We start from the raw sequence: 25,270 nt of genomic DNA on the forward strand, positions 1-25,270 counted from the left end.
AAAGGGAAGCAGGCTCCCCGCTGAGCAGAGAGCCCGATGCGGGGCTCCATCCCAGGACCCTGGGATCATGACCTGAGCCGAAGGCAGAGGCTTAACCCACTGAGCTACCCAGGTGCCCCTAGAATGTGCTCTTGAACGAGGAAACATTCCTTCCCACCCAGGAGGAGGCAGAAAGCATAAAGTGAACACTAAAAGGAAGAAATGGCATTTGAGCTGGGTATAGAGGTATACATAAGAGTTAATAGGCAGATGGGCTAGTGAGAGCAAAGGGACAGAGACATTAAAACATGTTCCCTGCTGAAGGACTGAAAGACATCCTGGGTCATCGAAGCTGAAGCTGGAAAGGTAGAGACTTAGGTCTAGACGTATGTGGCCTTGTTTATCATCCTAATGAGATATTATTTTAGTGAGTCCTGGGGAAGGGGGATGAGGATCCTAGTAGGTGGGAAGAAGATTGTTTCTGGCTGCTCAATTCTGTGTAAAGAAAAAAGGGCAAAAATAGAATTCTAGTCTCCATCTAACTACACTTGTATACTTTCAATACTATTTTTTAAAAGCATTTACTAAATATTTGCTAAAGAACTACTTTTATAATTATTTGTTCATAGTCTGACTTTCCTATCAGACTATAATATCCTTGATAACTGATTCTGTCTGTGTTGCTCGTCATTGTGGCTATAGTGCCCAGCACATACTAGGTGCTCAGTAAATGTCTGTTCAATAAAATGGATGAGCAAATGGTTGTTTATTCTGAAGAAGATTGACAGAGGTTTTTCTTAAATACTGGGTCAGTACTTCCACATTTAACTGGTGGGGAAAATCAGGTGTCATGGGAAAGATAAGAGTTAGATTTTATCGATGTTGAGTGTGAAGACCCTCTGACATTCACATAGCCCTGTCAAGTTGGAATAGCTGGAGTTGGAGAATGACTGATGCCTCCTGAGAAGCACTAAGAACAGAATGCTAGAAAATATTTAGAAAGGAATGGGACACCTGGGTGGCTCAGTCAGTTGAGCATTTGCCTTTTTTTTTGGCTCAGGTCATGATCCTAGAGTCTTGGGATAGAGTCCTGCTGAATGGGAGTCAGCTTCTCCCTCTGATCCTCCCCGACACCTCTCTCTCTCTCTCTCTCTCTCTCAAATAAATAACATTTTTTAAAAAGAAAAGAGACTAAGAGAAAAGAATGTTCCAAATAGAATTCCTGGTAGCCCAATATAACCAGATTTTATATGTTCTCAAGTCTGTAAAAATAAGTGTTTACATTAAGTGAGATATTTATGTTATCCATAACAATAAAGAGGAATCATATTGTGTTTTATAAACAGGAGTCCATGGTAAACATTTATCAGCACATGAAAGAACAATTTCCAAAAAAGTTTATAGAATGGAAGGGATAGTGCTTAACTCCCCAGAAGGAAAGAACAAGTAGTGTATTACATGTCATGAGCATTGAACTTTAATCCCAAAAAATTTAAATAATTTGAAAATATTAGGATAATAGAAAATTATAACAATTAAGTGTATAATAGGTATTGTTAATGGGTATTTTATGATACTGAACTTTAATTTTTATCAATACAGAATTAAAAATGAGGATTAAAAAAGGTGGTAGAAATTACCTCAAAACCAGAGGTAGAACCACTTTTCTATGGTATTTTTAATAAGAAAAGTAAATGGGTCACCTTGGTGGTGGCTCAATCAGTTAAGTGTCCGACTCGACTTTGGCACAGGTCATGATCCCAGTGTCCCAGGATCAAGCCCCATATTGGGCTCTGGGCCAGGCATGGAGTCTGTTTAAGATTCTCTCTTTCCCTCTTCTTCTCCTTTGGCCCCTCCCCACCTCAGGCATGTACTCTCTTGCTCTCAAAAAATAAAAAATAATAAGAAGAAAAGTACAGATTGAAAATTTTACCATCAAATGAGATATAATTTGGGAGTCGATGCAGAAAACCCAGGAACTTTCCTATTAGGCAAGTGGCAGTAATTGAAAGAGATAACTGGTATCTCGTTTTTAGCAAGGCTATGATGTTCTTCCAGATAAAATGGATTCATCAAAATGAAAATTTCATGTAGGATCTCTCATTAGCTTCTAAAAGTCAGCTTCAGTTTCTCAGTCTTTATTATGGAAGAATCTATGTGACCCAGACTTTACAGTGAAGCCTATAGAAGATAGGATATAGGTGAGAAATTTTTTTGTCCACCACAGCCTCACCTTTAAATAACATTGAGTTTACCTTCCTTTTCCCATGAAAGGGAAACTTGGCAAAAACACATAAACATTTCCCTCTAAGGAGGAAAAAACTTTCATGACATCTGAATTTTTTATTGTATATTTTTACAGTGGAAACTACCCTTTGTATTTGTTTCTTAAAGTGATTTAATATTTCACAGTTTAGTGGGCAACTAAAGAAGCATTGAAATTATATCCTTTGAATAAGGCTGGCCAGATTTCATTCTGTCAGATGCAAACCAGAGATTTTAGTGCAAAATACAAATATAAAGCAGACATTTGTTTAAGCAAACAAGCAATTTGTTCGTGAGTATATCTGATCCTTATTTGAAAGAGATGCGGCCTGCTCAGTCATTTACATTTGAAAACTATAAACTATCCCATTGTCCATTAAAATGGTCCTGTTGGCAGCCCAGGACTTGGAACAGCAGTTTCTTCTCTAAAGGAGCAACAGTGGCTGTGGTAACTGTAGGGATGGGCCCCCAGAGAGCCCAAACCAAGTCTTGACTTGGGAAAGATTAGATAAAGGTATTCTGTTACCTTTATCCCGTTTTTCCTCTAGGAAGGTGCTTTGTTGGACATTAGATGCCTGAGTAGGGCAGGTGTGATCTTTCTGGAGTGCCCCAAATTACCTGACATTTATTTCAGAAACAGTTTTACCAGAAGATTCCAAGTAAACACATTAGGTTTGGCGGGGGCTGGGGGCGGGTGGTCTTTCATTCAGATAGACTCCCAACTGGAAAACAAACGAATAAAGGGATTCCACTGTTTGCTTTCTCCTGCTATAACAAAACCAGTCAGTTTCTTTCATCCTTCCCAATAGACTTGGGATCAGATATTATTTTCAGAGTTTGGTATATCGTGAAACATTTTTTAAATAAAGTTCAGAGAGGTTACCAGAATTGCATGCCTTCATTAAGTCTCAGCTGGTAGGAAAAAAAAGTACAGCTGCAAAACATTATTTTTTTCCCAAATGCTATACTATGATCGACTAGATCCTACTTTTTAATAAATGAGCCCTTGGGAAAAGAATATTAAAATTGACAATTTCTCGGTGGCTCAGTTAGTTAAGCATCTGCCTTCAGCTCAGGTCATGATCCCAGGGTCCTGGGATGGAGACCCAAATCAGACTCTCTGCTCAGCAGGAAGCCTGCTTATCCCTCTGCCCCCCTACCCCCCAACCCCCCTGCTCATGCTCACATACACATGCTCTCTCTCTCTCCCTCGCAAAAATAAATAAAAATATAATCTTTAAAAAGTAAAATTGACAATTTCCAAGGGACAAGTCACCACATGGATAATTTACATTTTGTAATTTACCTTGTTCCACATTCTACCCAAATGACATCTATAAGCACTCTTTTCCAGTTTGTACAAGTAGGATAGAGTTGAATCAGAAGCGTAAAGGAAGTATTTTGTATAAAAAGTTCAAGCGCTATAACACTGAGTTACCCAAACTTTACACTTTCATAATTTATTTTTATGTATTAGGAAAGGAAAGCTGTTTTGAGAGGATAATTCAAAGGTTTGGAAGAAAAGTGGTGTACGTCGTTATAGGAGATGGTGTGGAAGAAGAACAAGGAGCAAAAAAGGTCAGTGTTCCTTGATAGTGCATCTCGTACCATTTAATTTTTTGTCTTCAGAATGCTCGTTGCTAGATCATTTAAACAAGTTCCATTTCTCTGAAACAAATCAGAAATGTGTTCAGAACTGTAAGCAATGAAAAAGGAAAGAGTACAATTAAACAAATATGGTCTTTTTTAAGAGTACCGTGTGCAAACTCAAAGGTCGTGGATGGCTGGTCTTCACAGAACGTAGACTTTTGAGTAGAAAGGAAGGTCTCATGATGGAGCCATCATCCAGAAGAGAGATAACACATTTGCTGTGCTCATGTGAGCATGTCCTATTCTGCCCCATGGCAGACATTGCCAAGTGATTAAAACCTACCTGAGCCTGAATTCAGCCTAAGAACCTTCTAAATATCACCTCAGAAAGACTCTACCAGTTGGTTAGAGCTGGTTTGCCAAACTGTTTGCCGCGGTAGAGTAGAGTGCCTTCTTTGTATCACAAGGTCAACCTCTCGCCTCCCTTGGGAGACTTGGAAAAGAAGCAGGGGGCAGAGCCAACGGTGAGTCCCTTGACTCCCAGTATGCCCATCAAACACCCTTTCTTTCTTCTGCGTCCCTGCAAGTGTCCTTCTGCCATTTCCCTCAGCAAAAGCTTGCTCATTAGCATATTTTATTGCATCTCAAAGGAGGGGAGGAGAAAGGGACCACATTTCTTCCCTCTGGAACCACTCAGGATCTTCACGGTCTAGATAGATACAGCCTACCTGGACCATCTTTCTCACCCCAGCACTTGGCATTGCAGTCTCTCCAGCCATGCCCAGCAACCCCTCCCAGCTGTCACCTCTGCTTAGAATGTCTTTTCCCTAATACCCTACTGTCAGTGTCTTACTTATTTTTCAAAATCCAATGCCTATGCCACCTCTTCTATTTCCCTTGTTTATAAGAGCTTAATTACAGTACTCACTCACACTTTAATTGGAGAAGTTGTAAATAGCTTGACTGTTTGAGCAGGCAGCCCAGGTTTGAATTATAGCTCCACTGCTTACCAGTTGTGACTTTGAACAAGCTACAAGCTATGGATCCCTCCTCTTTCTCTTTCCTTATCTATAAATAGCAGTAATAACAACATCTAGCTCATTGGGCTATTTTAAGAATTACATTTGTTTAAGATGTAAAACACATAACAGAGCCTGGTACTTATAAAGTGTACAATAAGTGTTAAAACTGTTATTAATTATTTGTGGATATGCCTGTTTCAGCAGTAAAAGTTAAGCTCAAGAGGTAGGAATCTTATTTTGCTTAGTTTGTCATTTGAGACTTTGTTTTCAGTTTTGTTTTGTTTTGTTGTTTTGTTTTGTTTTTTTTTACTACTCCCTAAATCTTAGCACAGTCATACTCTCTAAATATCTTTTAAATTGAAGAGCATTAAGTATTTTATAAGGTTACCCAATAGAATTATTTTCCCTTCCTTTCCCCACACACTGACTCACAGAAACCACTGCAGATTTCCATGAAGGACGCAACAATTCAGCTCTTCTGGAGTATTCTAGTATATAACAGAAGTGGCCCATAAAGTTACCAGAACATAGACTCAGCATTCAGCACGAGATGTGGCCAGCCTTCTTAGAGAGCCTAAAGATGATTTAATTCACCTTCAGGGTCTCTGAATTCTAATAAAAGCAGAGAAACAGACCCTAATTTTATAAATAATATGTCACTTATACCCATTGATACACAATGTGCCCAGGATTACATGCTTCCCCAAGTGGGATCGGTGTGGTCGGAAACCAACACACACTTCAGATCCAATAGAGGTTGATGCAAAGCTGCATTTGCTACATACAACCCCGAGTTCTGACATTCCATCTTTACCAGGGAGCAACCACCATGATCTTTAGGTACATCTGTCAGCCCTTTGGGCTATTTCCATAAAGTGAAATTTTTCCCAGACTAAATTAGAATACCTAAAACTCAGCCCCGGTTAGTTAAAGAGGATGTTTAACGGGAATCCAGACTCAAGTCTTCTTCCTGGGAAAAGCCTCTGGAATCCTCCATGCCTTTCCTAGACAGGATCCCCTACTGGCTAGTGGGATAGATGTGCACGCTTTGAACAGCCTAGAAATGAAGAGCCACATCTTATGCCCCCACAGCCCAGGGGCAAAGATGTGACTCTGCCCGCTCGGCTGGTCATCCTCCCTCTAGTAGTCACCAAAAAGTTGATCTTCAGGAGAAGGTTGCCAAAATACAGCTTTCCAGCTTGTGGTAGGCAGAAGGATGCTTATAAAAGTGATGACTTATTATGCCAGGAATCCTTTGGGCCCTAGCAAGGCTTCTTGCTATGGGTAAGTCACTTCCTAAACCTTTCAGAGAAGCAGGTTTCTTAGATGTTCGTCAGGGGTGAACATAACATGGAAAAAGTAAAGGAATTCTTGGTTTAATATTAGAACTGGAAGTGGTAGGGCACCTGGGTGGCTCAGTGGGTTAAGCCGCTGCCTTCGGCTCAGGTCATAATCTCAGGGTCCTGGGATCGAGTCCCGCATCGGGCTCTCTGCTCAGCAGGGAGCCTGCTTCCCTCTCTCTCTCTCTGCCTGCCTCTCTGTCTACTTGTGATCCCTCTCTGTCAAATAAATAAATAAAAATATTTAAAAAAAAAAAAAAAAGAACTGGAAGTGGTAATGGGGCTAAGAGTATTTGTTCTCTTGGCAGAATGGTGAATTTTTTGACTGGAATGAGTATTCTTAGCTTCAGCTCTCTGGATTGATGTTGTTGGATGAGTATATGTTGTAAGGATCCAGTAGTATATGTTACAAACTCTTTGCACCTTGAGTCTTACCCATGTGGGGACTCTGACAAAAATGTGAGCAGGAGTTATAAGACTGTTTATGTGTGTGTATACAACGTACAGATTTTTCAGAAAGTTCAGATTCCTGATAATCTCACAAAAAATTCAGATGTCCTCATTCTATCATCCACAATGACAAAGTGACCATTCCTTTCTTATATTCTGTCTAACCTTGTTAGGTCAGCTAGTATTTAAATAGCAGTATTCTGTGCAAGAGTTAAACAACAGGAAACTAATAATTCACAATAGAAGAGTCTAAGTTGTCTTCCGCAGAGAAATAAGAGAATATTTAACTTAGGGAAAATGCTTAATTTAGGGGGAAAAGAATACTACTTAGCAATATCCCATTTTAAAAACTATATAAAAATTTAAGCTAAAGAAATAAATTAAGAGATGGTTATCCATGCTGTCAAAAGATTAATAATCATAATGGTGAGAAAGAAGAATTATTACAATGATAAATCCCTTAATTATATTCCACACTCTCTTTTAGGCCCTTCCTATCCATTATCTCATTAAATCCTTATCGTAATTCTATGAGGAATGAGTTCTTCGACCCACTTTATGTATGAGAAAACCAAGAAGCAGAAAGGTGAATAATTTGGCCAAGACCACATAACTTAGAAGTAGCCAAACTAGGATTTGAGGCTAATTATATCCATGAGATGAAGCACACAGTTCCTTTAAATTATAAACTTGATTTACATATCCTAAATATTATTTGATTTTAAAAAAAGAATTTCATGCTTTTTAAAAAAATTATTAGAATAAAGTGTACAATATTTGCTTCTTTCCTTTTGGGAGGCAGATAGAACTATTTAAGTGTTCTCTTCCTCCTAAGTTTACATTCATCATTAAAATTGTAAAAAATAAATCATTGATTCTAATACCGTTTGTGAGCATTTTCGATTATTAAATAAAATAGTGAACCAGTCAAGTTCTGCAAGTTTGAGCGCTAAAATGCTTTGCAAAATCAAAACATTTTGCAGTTTTTCTAAGTCAATTTTAACCATTTAGCTTGTCTCTCCTAGTTTCCTAAGTCCTTTTAAAAATCTAATAGAACATTCTTTCTTTTTCCCTGTAGAGATGTCTTTCATCTCTCTAAATAATGTTCTTTTGCTTGAGGTAGTTACTTTTTTCAAGCTCAGAAATGAAACCAGTAAGTATTCTGCCAGTCGTCTGTTTTGTTATGGTCAATTGAAGTCTGTTCTGTCATCTTTGTTCTCTTTGCCAGTATAGTCCTGGGGCTTTTAGTAATTTTATCTAATTCTATAATTCGTATCATTAAAACATACCCCATCAAAGAGAAAAAGTTGAAAATACCTTTGTTTATTTAAAAGAACAACTTTCTTCCAAAAAGATTGCATGAAAGAGTTTTCAGCAAGCACCTCTTTGTTCCTAGAAAGACTGCAGAGAATGTGAGACGAGCCATATGGATAACTTTCTCTGACCTGGGTCTTCTGTTGTCCAGATCTGCCAGGCTTTCTTTTTTAGCATAGGATTCCATGTTTCCCTAATACAACATCCTTTGCATGACAACAATAGGCATATATAGAATTTTTTAAATGTCAAAATGTAAAAAATCGTCTTCTGCATACCAGTAGCAATTTTCGATTCTTGGGTAAAAGTGGCCTTGTTTTAGAACTCCTCAACCAAACTAAACTTACTTGAAATAGGTTGCTGGTGAATACCAGGGAGAACGTGACAGGCATCCATTATTCTGTATAATGGCAAAGGCTTCATCAATCAATGTCCATTTTATGTATGTATGTATGTTTGTAAGTATGTATGTATATTTTTAAGTATAGCTGACACACTCTGTTACATTAGGTTCGGATGTATAGCACAGTTATTCCACAGCTCTGTACTGTGCTCCTTACAAGGGTAGCTACCATCTGTCACCATACAACGCTATTACAATACCACTGATTATATCCCCTTGCTGTGCTTTTGATCACCATGACTTATTCATTCCATAACTGGAAGCCAGGACCTGTCACTGTGCTTCATCTGTTCTGCCCATCCCCCCCACCCTTATCACCTCTCTCAACCAGTATATTCTCTGAATTTATGGGGCTGTTTCAGCTTTTTTGTTTGTTCATTTATAGGTTTTGTTTTTTAGATTCTACACATAAGTGAAATCATATGGCATTTGTCTTTCTCTGACTTATTGCACTTATGCCTTCTAGGTCTGTCCATGTTGCCACAAATGGTAAGATCTCACTTTTTCTGTGGCTGAATTAATATTCGTATATATATACATCACATCTTCTTTATCCATTCAGCTATCAGTGGACACTTAGGTTGCTTCCATATCCTGGCTATTGGAAATAATGCTGCAATAAACTTAAGGATGCAGATATCTTTTTGAATTAGTGTTTTTGTTTTCTATGGTAAATGTAGTGGAATTACTGGATCATATGGCATTTTGTATTTTTGATTTTTTTTTTTTTAAGGAACCTCCATACTGTTTTCCACAGTGGTTGCAGCAATTTACATTCCCACCAACAGTGCATGAGGGTTTCTTTTCCTCTACATTCTCACCAACGCTTATTTCTTATCTTTTTGATACTAGCCATTCTAATTGTTATAAGGTAACAGATCATTGGGGTTTTCATTTGCGTTTCCCTGATGATTAGTGATGTGCTAAGCATCTTTTGCTGTGTCTAATTGTCATCTGTAGGTCCTCTTTGGAAAAATGTATATACAGGTCCTCTTCCCACTTTTTAATCAGATTATTTGTTTTTCTGGTGTTGGCTTATATAAATTCTTTATGTATTTTGGATAGCAACCGCTTATCAGATATGTCATTTGCAAATATCTTCTCTTATAGAGGTGGTTCCCTTTTCATTTTGTTGATGGTTCTAAAAGCTTTTATTTTGGGGTGGTCGAAATAGTTTTTGCTTTTGTATCCTTTGCCTTAGGAGACATCATCTAGCAAAATGTTGCTAAAGCCCATGTCAGAGATATTACCACCTATGTTTTTTTCCAGGACTGTGATGGTTTCAGGTCTCACATTCAAGTTGTGCATCCATTTTGAGTTTATTTTTGTATACGGTATAAGAAAGTGGTCTAGTTTTATTCTTTTACATATAATGGTCCAATCTCCCTAGCACCATTTATTGAAGAGACTGCCTTTTCCCTATTATATATTCTTGACTCCTATGTTGTAGATTAATTGACCATATGCATATGGGTTTATTTCTGGGCTATTTTGTTCCATTTATCTGTGTGTTTTTGTGCCAGCACCATATTATTTTGATTACTACAGGTTTTATAGCATACCTTGAAATCTAAGACTGTGATACCTCCAGCTTTGTTCTTCTTTCTCAAGATTACTTTGGCTGGTCAGGGTCTTTTGTGGTTTCATACAAAGTTTAGTACCTTTTGTTCTAGTTCTTTTTGTTTGTTTTTTTTTAAGATTTTATTTATTTATTAGAGAGTTCATGAGAGAGAGAGTAGAGGGAGAGGGAGAAGCAGACTCCCTGCTGAGCAGGGAGCCCTATGTGGGACTCGATCCCAGGACCCTGGGATCATGACCTGAGCTGAAGGCAGATGCTTAACTGACTGAGCCACCCAGGCGTCCCCATTTGTTCTTGTTTTGCAGAAAAATACTATTGGTATTTCAATATTGGTTGCACTGAATCTGTAGATCGCTTGGGGTAGTATGGGAATTTTAACAGTATTGATTCTTTGAATCCATGAGCATAGAATGTCTTTTCATTTGTGTCATCTTTAATTTCTTTCATCAATGTTTTATAGTTTTCAAGTGTCGTTCACTCATCATCTTAAGTTTACTCCTAGGTATTTTATCCTTTTCGATGCAATTATAAATTGTTTTCTTGATTTCTTTTTGCTACCTCATTATGAGTTCAAATACTCTTTTGCATGGGTCTTTAAGGTTTCCTATATATAGTATCATGTCATCTGCAAATAGTGACAGTTTACTTTTTCTTTACCAGTTGGGTGGCTTTTATTTCTTATCTCATTGCTGCAGCTAGGACTTCTATTTTAGTCTATTTATCTCTTATTTCTAATTTTTCTACATTGAATAAGATAGATAAGAAAGGATATCTTGTCTTGGTCCTGATCTTAGAAGAAAAGCTTCCGTAATATAGTGTGATGTTTGCTATGGGTTTATCATATATGGCCTTTGTTATATGGAGGTATATTCCTCTGAATACACCTTTTTGAGTTTTTATCATGAAAGTATGATGGATTTTGTCAGATGCTTTTTTCTGCTTCTATTGAGATTGCAAATTGAGATAATTTTTATCCTTGATTTTGTTAAGGTGGTGTATCAGTTTGATTTCCAGAAATTGAAGCATCCTTGCATCCACAGAATAAATCATACTTGATCATGGTGAAAGATCCTTTTAATGTATTGTTGAATGTGATTTGCTAATTTTTGCTGAGGATTTTTGCATTTGTGTTCATCAGGGATATTGGTCTGTAGTTGTTTTTTTTGTTTTGTTTTGTTTTGTTTTGTTTGTTTTTGTTTTTAAATAGTGTTTTTGCCTGGTTTTGGTAACAGGGTAGTGCTTGCTGGTCCTATAGAATATATTTGGAAATTTTTCTTCCTCTATTGCTGGAAGTACTTGCAGAAGAACAGGTATTAACTCTTCTTTAAATGTTTGATAGACTACTCACTTTAGCAGCACGTAAACGTTTAACAGAATTCACCTATAAATCCATCTGATCCTGAACATTTATTTGTTGGAAATTTTTGATTACTGACTCTATTTCATTACTAGTAATTGGTCTGTTTAGATTTTCTGTTTTTTCCTAATTATTTTTAGATTATACATTTCTAGGAATTTATCCCTTTCTTCTTCATTGTCCAATTTGTTGATATGATTTTTCATTGTAGCCTCTAATAATACCTTGTATTTATGGTATATGTTGTTAGTTCTCTTCTTTCATTTCTGATTTTATGGAAGTCCTCTTTTTTTTCTTGATGAGTCTGACTAAAGGTTTATCAATTTTGTTTAACTTTTCCAAGATCCAGCTCTTGGTTTCATTGATCTTTTCTATTTTTTTTTAAGTCTATTTTACTTATTTCCACTATGAACTTTATTATTTCCTTCCATCCACACACTGTGTTTTGTAATTCTTTAAGTGTAAGGTTGGATTATTTATTTGAGATTTTCCTTGTTTCTTGAGGTAGGCCTGGATCACTATAAATTTCCCTCTTGAAACTGTTTTCACTGTGTCCTAAAGATTTTGGACCTTTGTGTTTTTATTTTCAGTTGTCTGTATGTATTTTTTATTTCCTCTTTAATTTCTTTGTTGATCCATTAGCCTCCACATCGTGTTTTTTCCAGTTTTTTTAAATTGATTTTAGTTTTATACCATTGTGGTCTGAAATGATACTTGAAATGATTTTGATCTTCTTAAATGTATTTTTTTATTTTTATTTTTTTAAGGATTTTATTTATTTATTTATTTGGCAGAGAAATCACAAGTAGGCAGAGAGGCAGACAGAGGGGGAGGGGGAAGCAGGCTCCCTGTTGAGCAGAGAGCCCAATGTGGAGCTCAATCCCAGGACCCTGAGACCATGACCTGAGTCAAAGGCAGAGGTTTAACCCACTGAGTCAACCAGGTGCCCCAATCTTCTTAAATTTATTGAGACTTGTTTTGTGGCCCAGCTTGTGAACTATTCAGGAGAACATATCAAGTACACTTGAAAAGAATTTGTATTCTGTGGTTTAACTCCATATATTAACTTCTATCTATTAACTCCATTGAGTCTAATGTGTCATTCAGAGCCCTGTTGATTTTCTGTCTGGATGATCTACCCATTCATGTAAAGGGGATGTTAAAGCCCTTTATACTTACTGTATTTCTGTCATTTTTTTCCTTTTGTGTCTGTTAATAGTTGTGTTATGTATTTAGGACTCTAATGTTGGATGCATAGATATTTACAATTATTATATCCTCCTCTTGGATTGATCTCTTTATCACTATGTAATGCCCTTCTTTGTCTCTTTTACAGTCTTTGTTTTAAAGTCTATTTTTGTCTGATAAAAGCATTGCTACCCCAGCTTTTTTATCTCTGTCCATTGGCATGGAATATCTTTTTCCATCCCTTTACTTTCAACCTGTATGTGTCTTTAGATCTGAAGTGAGTCTCTTGTAGACAACACATAGATGAGTCTTGTTTTTTAATCCATTCCTTCACCCTGTGTCTTTTGATTGGAGCATTTAGACCATTTAAAATAATTATTGACAGGTATGTACTTACTGCTATTTTGTTCATTGATTTCTGGTTGTGTTTGTAGTTCTTCTCTGTTCCTGTGTTCTTCTCTTGCTCTCTTTCTTTATGATTGATGGATTCTTTAATGTTACATTTGGCTCTCTTTCTCTTTTTTTTCTTATGTATCTATTATTGGGTTTTGGTTTGTGGTTGCCATGAGGTTTATATATACTATCCTAAGTATATAGCAGCCTATATTAAATTGATAGTCACTTAAAATCAAACACATAGTAAAAAAAACTTCATTTTAACTTCTATGTTTTAGGTGCATGTTGTCATAGTTTACATCTTTTTATTTTGTGAGTTCCCTTAACTAATTTTATATGTATACTTGGTTTTATTACCTTTGTCTTTAACCTTCATATTAGATTTGTAAAGGATTTTTCTACTACCTTTACTGTATGTTTACTTGTGAAATTTTGTCCTTTCATAATTTTCTTCTAATTATGGACTTCTGCTTCCACTTAAAGATTCTAACATTTCTTATAAGGCCAGTTTTGTGGTGATGAACTCCTTTAACTTTTGTTTGTCTGGGAAAGTCTATCTGTCCTTCAACTCCAAATAATAATCTTGCCCAGTATTCTTGGTTGTTTTTTCCTTTTAGCTCTTTGAATAGATCATGCCGCTTTCTTCTAGCCCGCCGAGTTTCTGCTTAAAAATTAGCCAGTAGCTTTATGGGGTTTCCCTTATATATAACTAATTGCTTCTCTCTTGCTGCTTTTAAAAACTTCTCTTTTTTATCTTTAAACTTTGTCATTTTAATTATTATGTGTCATGGTGTAGACCTCATTGGGTTCATTTGTGTGGAATTCTCTACACCTCTTTAACCTAGATGTTTCTTTCCCCAGATTAGGAAAGTTTTCTGCTGCTTTCTCTCACTCTTTTCTTTCTGGTACCTCTATAATGCAAATGTTTGTTTGCTTGATATTGTCTAAGAGATCCTTCAGCCTATCCTCATTTTTTTTCTTTTTTAATTTCTTTTTGCTAATCAGCTTGGGTGCTTTCCATTATCCTGTCTTCCAGATCACTGACCTCTTCTTCTGCATCCTCTAATCTGCTGCTAATTCCCTCTAGTATATTTTTCATTTCAGTTATTATATTCTCCAACTTCGATTCTTTGTTATATTTTCTTTTTGTTGAAATTCTGAGTTCATCCACTCTTCAGTCCAGTGAGCATCTTTATGACCATTACTTTGAACTCTTTATCAGATAGATTGCTTATCTCTATTTCAGTTAGTGTTCTGAGGTTTTAACTTGTTCTTTCTTTTGAAACATAATCCTGTCTCCTCATTTTGCTTGACTTTCTGTGTTTGTTTATATGAATTAAGCACAAGAGCAATTTCTCCTAAACTCGAAGGAATGGTCCTGTGTATGGTCATCCTCTATGTAGACTGTGTATGCCTGGTGACTTTGGCTGAGATGCTGAAGCTATGGCTGGCATGGTCTTGGTTATTACTCAGTGCTGGGGTTGCCCTGGTGCTCTTCGTGCAGAGAGCACCATGGCAGGATAGCTGAAGTGGATGTGAGCCAGTGTATCTCAGAATATTTTATGTAGAAGTGCCATGGCAGGGTGGCTGCGGCCAAGGTAGGCATGGGCCATGGCTTCTCAGGGTGCCCTGGAAAGTCATCTACAACAAAAGTGGTACAGGCCTGGAGTGTTTTGTTTTGCTTTGTGCTTGTGTCACCTTGGCAAGATGACTGGAGCTATAGAGAACATGGGTATACTGCCATCAGGTCACCTTTGTGGGACAGTTGGGGCTCCAGTGGGCTATGGGCTCACTGAGGGAGTGGGTCAGTTCTATTGCCCAGCCCCTGCTTCTGTCCAGGCTATCAAGGTAGAAAGGGAACATAAAGCATGACACTTGCCCACCCCTCCACTGCAGAGAGATTTTTCAGCAGCATTCTCACTGTTTGGTGGAGTTCTAGAGCTAGATCCTTTATCTCCTAATTTCCCTTTAACCTGCAGCTTTTGTGCCCCAGGACAGACAAATGTGTTCAGGGTTTCTTGGTACTATCCCACCCTGCTGTGATTCACAGCACTGGAAGTGAGGGTTCATGTCTCTGTTTCTCTTGCCATTCTCTATGTAGTCTGTCTTTGGTTGTGAAGAAGCTGTTCAGTCAGCTCACAATTCTTCAGAAGATATTACTAAATAAGTGCCTACTTAGTGTGTTCATGGAGGAGGTGGGTTCAGGGTCTTCCTGCATTGCCATCCATACTAGACAAACAAAATATGTCCATTTTAAATGTGAACTCTAAAATTTGCTGAAATCCAAGATGAAATGGAGAACCTGATTAATAATGCTCAATTCCAAGCTTACTGAGAAAAATGAGAGCTGCTTTTATAAAAAAAAAAATAATATTTTAATGAATTTTTTTCTCATAGATTTTGAGATATGGGGATTACTAGCACCAAGTACAGAGAATTTTATTATTCTAAAGCCATTTCACTTAGTTCTTAATGAGAACATTATATATGCCAGATCTTGAATTGGATTTCATCTTTGTTCTTAAAGAATTCACTTTGGTCTAGAGTAGGACCAGATATGCAAATAATAAAAGAGCAATGCTGTGCAATAAATTTCATGCTGAAGTTTTAGAATAATCCATCTTCCAAGATCTTTTTTATTTATAATTTGGGAAGTATTTGTACATCCTTATGCAAATTTTCCTGACATAATACGAAAGCAAAGCTATGTTCATTTTTTCCCATACAAATTGTAACTATAAACTTTTTTCTGTACCTGTTTTTTTGTTTGTTTGTTTTTCCAATATATTCTGGCAGTCATTCCATATCAGTGCATGGAGTTCTGTATCTCTAATTCTTTTAAATGGCAGCACTGGCATTCTATTACTTGGATGTGCTACACTTCAATGAGTCCCTTGGGGTGAATATTTAGGTGGTTTCCCATATTTACTATTACAAACAGTTCTGTAGTGAATGGTCTTCATGTGATTCATGCATGGGCAAGTGTGTCTGTGGTATAAATTCCTAGAAGTACAGTACCTGAGCCAAAGGTTATATCCTTTTGTGGTTTTTAACATTTTATTAATATATTCTTCAGCAAAATTCATTTTACATGTGAGTATTCATGCACCCAGCTTTTTATATGTTAGTAATTTTATGTATATCTAGAAAGGATAAATGCAAAATACTAGATGAGGAGGAAAAATAGAGGGATTTGGAAAGTTGCACATGTGGACAAGAGGAGCAGGAAGGATGTGTCATTTTCCCATTACGGAATATTTTGGTCCTAATTACCCCAAAATGTGTGCTACTTTCCAAGATATTGGCTTCAGTATCTATTTCTCTCAATATATGCCTAATCTTGATAAACTAATAATATACTCATCAGTTTCAGCTATCTTTTCTGTTTATATTTGTGGTTAGCTCTGTTTTTAGTCCCATGGCTCTCATTACCTGATGGAGTATCTCCATTTAGGCATCCTAAGTCATCCCATCTGAATATCAGCTAATAAAGTAACTCAGTTTGCCCCTTAAATTTGCCTGGTATTCTCCTCCTCCAACCCATCACCAAGACATATGTTATTGTTTCTTCACGTGGCTCCTATCCATTGTACACATTCCATTTCCACTATCCCTTGGCATAATTTCTCTACTACTGGGCAGCCACGACTCCAATCCATCCTTTCTAGGTAGATATTCCAAATCCTTCTACCTGGAAAAAGCTCCTTCCTTACTAGTCTTTATTTTGAACATACCATCCCAGCCACATCACGTCACACTAAATGCTCTGTTCATCCCACCTATCAGCCTTATTATATACGATCTCCTGACTTGGAGTCCCATCTCTTTCCTATCTAGCTAACCAGTTTTGCCCATTCTTCAAATTCAGTGCAGGCCCAACTTACCCTCTCCAGCTTATAACCGAGCTCTCCTCACTCTGAATGCATTCATTGATTTTTTGTTTTATTGAGATATAATTGGTAGACATCACTATATAAATTTGAGAAGGTGTACAGCATAACAATTTTGGTTACATATATTGTGAAGTGATTGCCACAATAAGTGATAGGTTTAGTTAACAACTATCATCATAGCTACAAAAAAAAATGTTTTTTAAAAATGTTTTTCCTTACACTGAGCAGTCTTAGAATCTACTCCTAAATTTTAAACATACTATAAAGCAGTGTTATTTTTCTTACAACCGGAACTTTATATCTTTCATTTACCTTCATCTAATTCTCCCTCTCCCTGTGTCTGGTAACCACAAATCTGATCTTTTTTTTTTTTTCCTGTGAGTTTGGGGTTTGGGTTTTTGGGTTTGTTTTTTTTTAAGATTCTACCTATAAGTGAGATCATACAGTATTTACCTTTCCCTGACTTGTTTTAATTGGCATAAGGTCTATCAATGTTGTTGTGAATGTTAAGATTTTCTATCTTATGGTTGAATAATAGTCTATCATATATAGATGCCATAAATCTTTTATCCATTCATTCATCAGTGGACACAGGTTGTCTCCATGTCTTGGCTATTATGAATAGTGCTGTAATGAACATAAGGGTACAGATATCTCTTCAACAATGTTTTCATTTCCTTTGGATATATACCCATAAGTGGAATTGCTGGATCATAGGGTAGTTCTTTTTTCTTTTTACATTCTCACCAGCAATACGCAAGGGTTCCCTTTTCTCCACAGTCTCACCGGCACTTTACTTCTTGTCCTTTCGATAATGGCTGTTCTCACACACATGAGATTGTGGTTTTGCAATTCCCAGATTAGTGATGTTGAATATCTTTTCATGTATCTTTTGGCTGTCCGTATATCTTCTTTGGAGAAATGTTTATTTAGGTTCCCTGCCCATTTTTAATCAGGTTATTTGTTGTTTCACTACTGATTTGTATGGGTTTGTTATATATTTTCGACATTAATTCCTTATCCAATAAATGGTTTATGAATATTATTTTTCCCCATTCTTTAGATTTCATTCTTTAGTCTTTCCATTTTGTTGACCATTTCTTTTGCTATGCAGAAGTATATTTTCAATGCAATCCACTTGTTATTTTGCTTGTGCTTTAGGTGTCATGTCCAAAAAAAAATCATTATCAAGATCCATATCAAGGAATTTTTTGATGTTTTCTTCTAGGAATTTTCTGATTTCTGGTCTTACATTTAAGTCATTAAATGTTTGCAGCCGATTTTCTCAGGACCATTTATTGAAGACACTGCCTTTTCTCCACTGAGTATTCTTGGCGACATTGTCAAATATTATGTGACCATATACATGTGTTTTATTTCTGGGTGGTTGATTCTGTTCCATTAATCTATGTGTCTGTTTTTATGCTAGAAATATACCTTGAAATCAGGAAATGCGATGTTTCCCACTTTCTTTCTCAGGATTGCTCTATTTGGGGTTATTTGCAATTCCATATAAATTTTACATTTGTTTTTTCTACTTCTCTAAAAAATGCCACTGAAATCATGGTAGGGATTGCACTGAATCTGTGGGTGGCTTTGGGTATCATGGACATTTAAGCAGTATTAATTCTTCTAATCCATGAACATGAGATACCTTTCCTTTTGTTATATATTCAGTTTCTTTCATTCATGTCTTTTGTTTTTTAGTGTAGCTATTTTCCTTGGTTAAATTAATTCCTAATTATTTTTTACAGGTCATTTGGTATTAGTGCATAGAAATACTATGGATTTTTGTATGTTAATTTTGTATTCTGCAACTTTGCTGAATTTGTTGGTTAGCTACCATTTCTTTTGTATGGAGTCTTTAGGGTTTTCTATATAAAATCATGTCATCTGCAAATAGTTTTTTGTCCTTTTCAATTCTAATGCCTCTTTTTTCTTGCCTGCTGGTTCTTGTCAGTGGTGTCATAGGTCATGCAGATTATTTTATACATCTGTAGTAGATACAATATTCAAGTCAAAGACTTTATTAAACCTAGAAGCAACCTTGAGTCATTTCCCCTAAACCTTCATGTTACAGATAAATAAACTGGGGTTCAGGAAAACTGTCATAATTCAAAATCCTATAACTAATGTCAGAGTTGAGAGTATAACCTAGTTCTCATCATCCTGGCACCTGCTTTTCTTTTGCCACCTTATCTCTCTGACTTCATATAAGAAATATCTGTTCCAGGTTTTAATACTGACATGGAAAAAAATTGTTTTCTTGCACCCAGTTGTGCTGGGAAGCTCTTGTACATTCATAAACTCTTTGCATCAGTTTGTAGTGAATTAGGAAAAGCATTTGTAATATTAGTTCTAATTACTTGTGAACATGAGTTTGAGTTTCCTCTCCCCTGGATTCAGTCTTCTTATAAAGACTCACTTAATATTAAATACGCTTTTCTTAAAGTAGAAGCCCAGTGAGTTTTGTGAGACTGAAACTGCTGATTCTAACAGAGATCATTAGCCTTCATGTTATGAAATAGTACTGAGGATGAAGTTGCTATCCTTGTATAGGGATGCTTCCAGAGAGTACCTCTTCCCTTTCATATATACCTAAGGTTTGCCAGTATTACTGTGGAGCTTTTTGCACTTTGGCTCAAATGAATGACCCCATCATCACTGTCTTGTAATGAGTTGTGTCTATAATATATCACAGGCATATTTCATCACTTGAATTTGTTTCAGGGTGCTACTTGATCAGTGGTTCTTAATAATACTCTATAGGAGGAAGAAGCTATTACTATTTCCGTGAACAAGCCACTCCAGGGCTCTTTGTGAATAACCTCGCCTTTCCATAACCTGTTTTGAGGATGGTTTAAAACAATTTCTATTACCTGTGCTCTAGGCTGGAATCAACTCCCAGAACTGTGAAGATAAAACACATAACCATTGTAGGACTTTGTTTACTATGGAATTAAATCCCTAATGTTTATTTTAACATGTACCCAAGAAATTAGTTGGATCTTTTTCAGTTCCCTTTCCAATTTCTCTGCCATTCTACAGTACATATGGCTGAGTACACCAATGGCTCTCAGATGCGTTTTGTTGTCAATGGGAAACATATCTAACTTCAGATAATCAACATGCAAAAGAATTTGGCTGAGCTTACTTTGTAAAAAAAAAAAAAAAAGAAAAGGCATCCATTCTTACAAGTGATATATTTTGATATATATTTATGAAGGTAGCTGTCCTGTAAGTTTCTGGATAGCTATCTGAAGAGCCTTAAGCATTCTCTGCCACATCCTGAAATAACAGAGCAACAGAACGACTGTACAGCAACTTTTGTTCAGTTGTTCATGAGAAGCAGCTTTGGGGAAGGATAATAAATCTCTGACACATTAGAGAAAATAAAGCAAATAAGAAAAATACACAATTAAAAATAAAAGGATATTAAAATAGATGGTTAAATATATAAGAATGCTATATATATATATATATATATATATGCATGTATATAGCTGAACACTTGAAAACTTTTAAAATAATGAATAATTTTCCTTAAAAATGATGTGTCAAACATGGACTTGAAATTTAGTAAAAATGAGCAAGTTGCTAAATGGTACATACTATTCATATACACGATTTCAAATATGAGCGTGCACATATAAAAGATATAGAAAAAGTTTTATGGAGGTTATCTGGATAGTAGGATTAGAAATGATTTGCTTTTCCCTATAAAACAAGTTCTACATTATACAAATATTTTACAGTACACAGATTTTTATTCTAATAACAAAAAAAAAAGCTTTCTGTGTTAACATTTTTCAGATCTGACCTATAATTTCTCAGTGTCCCTCACTCACCAGAACATGGGAGGGAGTGTTTGTGTTTCAAGCTATATACTATAGTGCTGATAATTTATACTGCTGGATTAAAAGCCCATTGAGAAGAGTTAGGAGGCATTACACCTCTGGGCTTAAGCTTCAGACCTGACCTGATGTGAATCAAGTGTTCACTCCATACCAGCTGTTATTCAAACCTCTCCGCTCCTCCTCCAAGACTCAGTTTTTTCTTCAGTGACACCATGATGGTAATACATATCTATCCCTGAAGTTATGGAGAGGCTTGAATCTGAGACTCTATATAAAGTGCTTAGGATAGTGCCTGACAATATACTTCCTAAATTACCGCTATCATTATCATCAATGACCTCCTTGTAGGCCCTGCTCCACGTGGCTCCTGCAGCCAATCATGTCTTTCTCACAGATACAGCCAGTATCTTAACAATGGAATTCCCTTTCCTTCTCTGCCCCGAACACACGCAGCCTTCAGGTGCTCTTCTGAATGGTCATCCTTTCATAACATAGCTTCACCGTTACCTCCTCTTACCAGGAATTTCCCCCAGCTTCCCAGGCCAGAGGAACTGGCTCCTCCTAGTCCTTTCGTGACACACAGATAAAGGTTCGTGACTGCTGTGCATTTCCATATCTCACCCACAGACTGCACCATCCCTGCAGATGCGGAAAAGGAGTGAATGAATGCAAAGGAGTCCAGTCTGTTTTTCTAGTCAAAAGTTGACAAGTAGATCCATCCTAAAACTTTGGAAAGACGTCTTCTGGGACTCAATGCTGGACTATTGAAAGATAGGGGGTCCAGAAAGGTCAACTGATACTGGACTGTGCTATATGCTTTTAGTAGATTGCTTGAGACAAAGGCATTGTTAATAACTTAATAGTTCGCATTCTCAGAATACAACAGTTCTGTGATCTACATCGAAAGAGTTACTTGCTTCCACTTTTAGGTACAGATAAGCCCCCCCACCCAAAACTCTCATGTTCCTCTGCTTGCTTCCATGACAAATTCTTCTTTTCATCTGATTGTAATTCCTTTTGCACCGTAATTGCAAAGTTTAGTCAGGCCTTCACACTATTTCTTTTATTGTTGTTTTAAAAAGCAGTTTTTCTATGGGCTAAGTAGAATGTTGTCTTCTGAAAAATGAGGATTACCTTTCCTTTATTTGAAAAAAGATTTTGCTGATGTGTAAGTACTTACTGTAGAGCTTTGAGCAGTAAGAGTTTATAATCATGTTTTCATCCTTCAGGGGTGAGGTAATCTCTCTTCTTTTCCTGTTTTTCTTATCGCTAGCTGATTCAGGTGTTTTACAAAGAGTCTCATCATTTAAACTAGATTTTTAGGCTGATTTTTTTTAAGCAACTACCAGAAAAACTGTTCGATCGTCATTTAAAGTTTTCCCATATGGTAAAGCCATTATAAGGTCAATGTGAAGAATGCCTAATGGAAGTAAATGAAAAAAAGCTGCTTCTTACATGAGCAAAATTAAGTTTTGAAAAATGTAAAATGCTACCATCTAAGGAAAACTGCTTAAACTTTTAGCATTATAAATCCACTGGATCCATATTTTGAAAGGCAACCGTGTTTGACAAAGTTTCCTTCATAGCTGTTGTGTTTTATGTACAGTTTGGAATTGGCATTCAAGTCACAGTACAGATCGACTTCAGAGATATCCATCACTTTCTTAAAAGAAGCAAACTCCAGATTATATTTTAAAATGCGGTCCAGTAGTCTTCGGGGAGGATTAAGTTTGAATTTTTGTTTTAAACAGATGTGATGTTAAGCTCTTCCCTGGCAGTTCTCACAATGCTGAGGAAAAGGGATGAGCATTGTAGCAAATTTCAAAAGCAGGGTTAAGGCTTTGTGCTGGGAGCATAGCCTGTCCTCACCGTGTGTCTGCCCCTTTCACAGCACGCCATGCCCTTCTGGAGGATCTCCAGTCACTCGGACCTCATGGCCCTCCATCACGCCTTGGAACTGGAGTACCTGTAACAGCCACCTAGCACTTTGGAATCGCACAACTGCCTGTGACCAGGAACAAATCCAGCAGGCCTGAGGCCTGTGTCAGCGCTGGAGTACCCAATGTCGCAATTTCACCATGTGGACGCACAGCTGCCGGCGGTCTTCACCTCTGCCCTTGTGGTAAATGAAGGACCACATCGATCTCTTCAGACCAGCTGTTGACTCTAGTACTGTGAATCCCATGAGAAGAAGCCATGAGAATGTTCTAGTATGGTGTGATGTGTCTTTGCCACAGTAACTACATGGTTCAAACCTGTGAAGAAAGGACCTGCAGACGCTTCCATTGTTCACATCTTCAATGTGACATAAACATTAGCTTTTCCAATACAGCAAACTTGATTGCACAACAAAGACTGAAATGTGTTTCCCGAATACCAGGGAGGGGATCTTCTTGGAAAGAAAGTTTACTTTTTTGGTGTCTCATACCCAGGGTAATCTGTACATCTCTACTTATTTATGAACAGACTTTTTAAAAACAGCTTTAATTGAGGTATGATTCCAGCACCATACAATTCACTCAACCAGACTTTTTTGACATCCAGTAACTGAAGAGACAGTAGCATCATAATAAGCGATTAAAGGCCTTTGCCTCACGACACAGCAAGTACTTTGAATCTTAGCACATTGCAAAGTAGTTTAAAGTATGTCTAATTTAAACGTATAATATGTACATCACTGAGACAATCATGTACAGAGAATTTTGGGTGTAAATTTGTAATAATGGATGATTCTTTTACATATTGTTTAGAAAATGATATTGAAAGGTAGCGATGCCTTGATAGTGAAGTATGAGGCCATGTGTGCAGAAAGTCCTGTGCAGTGCCTTATCGAAGTACTGGGTATAAATATGTAGATAATGGAGTTTTTTTTTGTTTTGTTTTTTGTTTTTAGATAATGTTGTCAAGACCAAAAGCATGGATGTTAATAGAAATTTGTTTTCCAAATTATTTTTCCCATCAGTTTTTTCTTCTTTTTTTAATGCTGTTAGGAGGACCTTGGTAAAATACAGCAGTGTCTTAAATAATCTGGAAAAAAAAAAAAAAAACAGTCCTCTTACAACCTCACTTTTTCAGTTTCAACACTAATGTATTATATGTAACTACTTGAAAAAAATGATTATGCAAATGCTTCTTCCCACAGAAAGAATGTAGATGATTAGATATATTTTATTAATAAAATGATTCATGAATTGGAGACTAGCCAAGTTTTGTGTGCTCAGATTATAGGGTCTGTATTTTCTTGCTTAGATAAAGGAAGGCATTATCACCTATCTGGAAATGAGCAAAACTTTTTGATAGTTCCCTCTGTTTTCCTCCACACCTTTCCCTCAATCCCACCCTCCCTGGAAAGTTCATTGCAGGCAGTGGACATGGCCCAAGAATCATCACCAAGGTTATTCCTCACCTGCATTATCTATAAAGCATAAATCTGGGAAATAAAAATCGTCACCTTTGTTATGCCATAAGACAGTCTCTCTAAAAGTGATGCGTTTGGGCACTAGTTTTCATCTAAAACCTTCCATTGTTATGAAATTACTTTTTGGATGAATTTTAATATTACATTGAGGAAAAAAAAAAAACAAAACACCAGCTTTAAACCAAAGTAGCTAAAGAGCTGCTCTTATCTTTTCCTGAAGTTTCATGTTGCTGCTAAAATTAGTTGTGAGTTTTCCAAATTGCTTAAAAATCGAATTTGGGTATTTTTTTCTTTTTTTGCTTGAAGCAAACAGAAGACAATTTTTTAGCCTTTTCATTTTATGTTTTTGTACTCTGCAGATTGGAAAGCAAAGTTTATCCTGGCTTTACTGTATAAAGGTGTGTTGTGTCCACAATTGTGTACAGAATTTTTCTTCATTAATTTTGTGTTTAAATTAATAAAATTGATTTGTGAAGTACTGTAATCTCCTTGAATACATTCTCTTATCTCTCATTTGTGAGAAATAGGATCTTGGTTGCATTAGCATGCTTCTGGTCCAACAAAAGGAAGTGGTATGAAGTAATTGTAGTAATAATGGCTTTATCAGTCCTTGAGGAGACTAAACCAGAAGGGTAACATCTGTTTCTTTGATCACTGTAAGAACAGATGAACAGAAGGGCTCTACACTTCCTTTAAAACTATATAAACTGGACCCTCACTCAAATTTACCATAGAACAGAATTCAGCATCAAGAATCTTGGATGACAGAGCATCGATTTAGCCACTCAAATACCATAGGGATAGCAAAGTAAAGCAGTTCTATCTATAAAGAACATCCACAACACTTACCTCTAAAATTTGGCCAGATTAGTCACTGACAGGGAGCTATAAAACAGTACAACTTGCTTCCTCTTGGGATTCAACCTTAGAAACAACATTCATACACACAAACACATGAAAAATCAAACATGTGGTTATAGGCCTCATTTATCAGGACCACGATGTTCGTTTTTCACAGGTACACACCCAGGCAAGTGGCTTGAGTGACAAAGTGTGTGAGCATGTTTGGACAGCCTGAGAATAAAAAAGTTTGGATAAAGTCTTCAGAGATGGGCAAGGATGGGGAGTGGAAGGATTTTTAAGTCTCAGGTAAAGAAAATAAGGAAAATGGGCAAAATGGAGGTTATATCCTCAAAAGATAATTTTTTAAAGCAACACT

General features: G+C 36.7%; 1 protein-coding gene across 12 annotated transcripts in view; it reads left to right on the forward strand.

The window, feature by feature from the left end:
• EYA1 (EYA transcriptional coactivator and phosphatase 1) overlaps positions 1-24,489 on the forward strand; it is a 353,650-nt gene extending 329,161 nt beyond the window's left edge. For all 12 annotated transcript variants that reach the window (XM_032869202.1, XM_032869209.1, XM_032869210.1 and 9 more), the window contains 2 exons: positions 3,722-3,822; positions 22,525-24,489. In XM_032869202.1, coding sequence (XP_032725093.1) covers positions 3,722-3,822; positions 22,525-22,605 — 182 coding nt within the window. In that variant the 3' untranslated portion in view covers positions 22,606-24,489. The remainder of the gene's footprint in view (positions 1-3,721; positions 3,823-22,524) is intronic.
• The last annotated feature ends 781 nt before the right edge of the window (positions 24,490-25,270 follow it).

This window comes from Lontra canadensis, unplaced genomic scaffold (assembly GCF_010015895.1).
Source record: "Lontra canadensis isolate GAN:19392208 unplaced genomic scaffold, GSC_riverotter_1.0 scaffold37, whole genome shotgun sequence".
In the NCBI taxonomy this organism is placed as follows: domain Eukaryota; kingdom Metazoa; phylum Chordata; class Mammalia; order Carnivora; family Mustelidae; genus Lontra; species Lontra canadensis.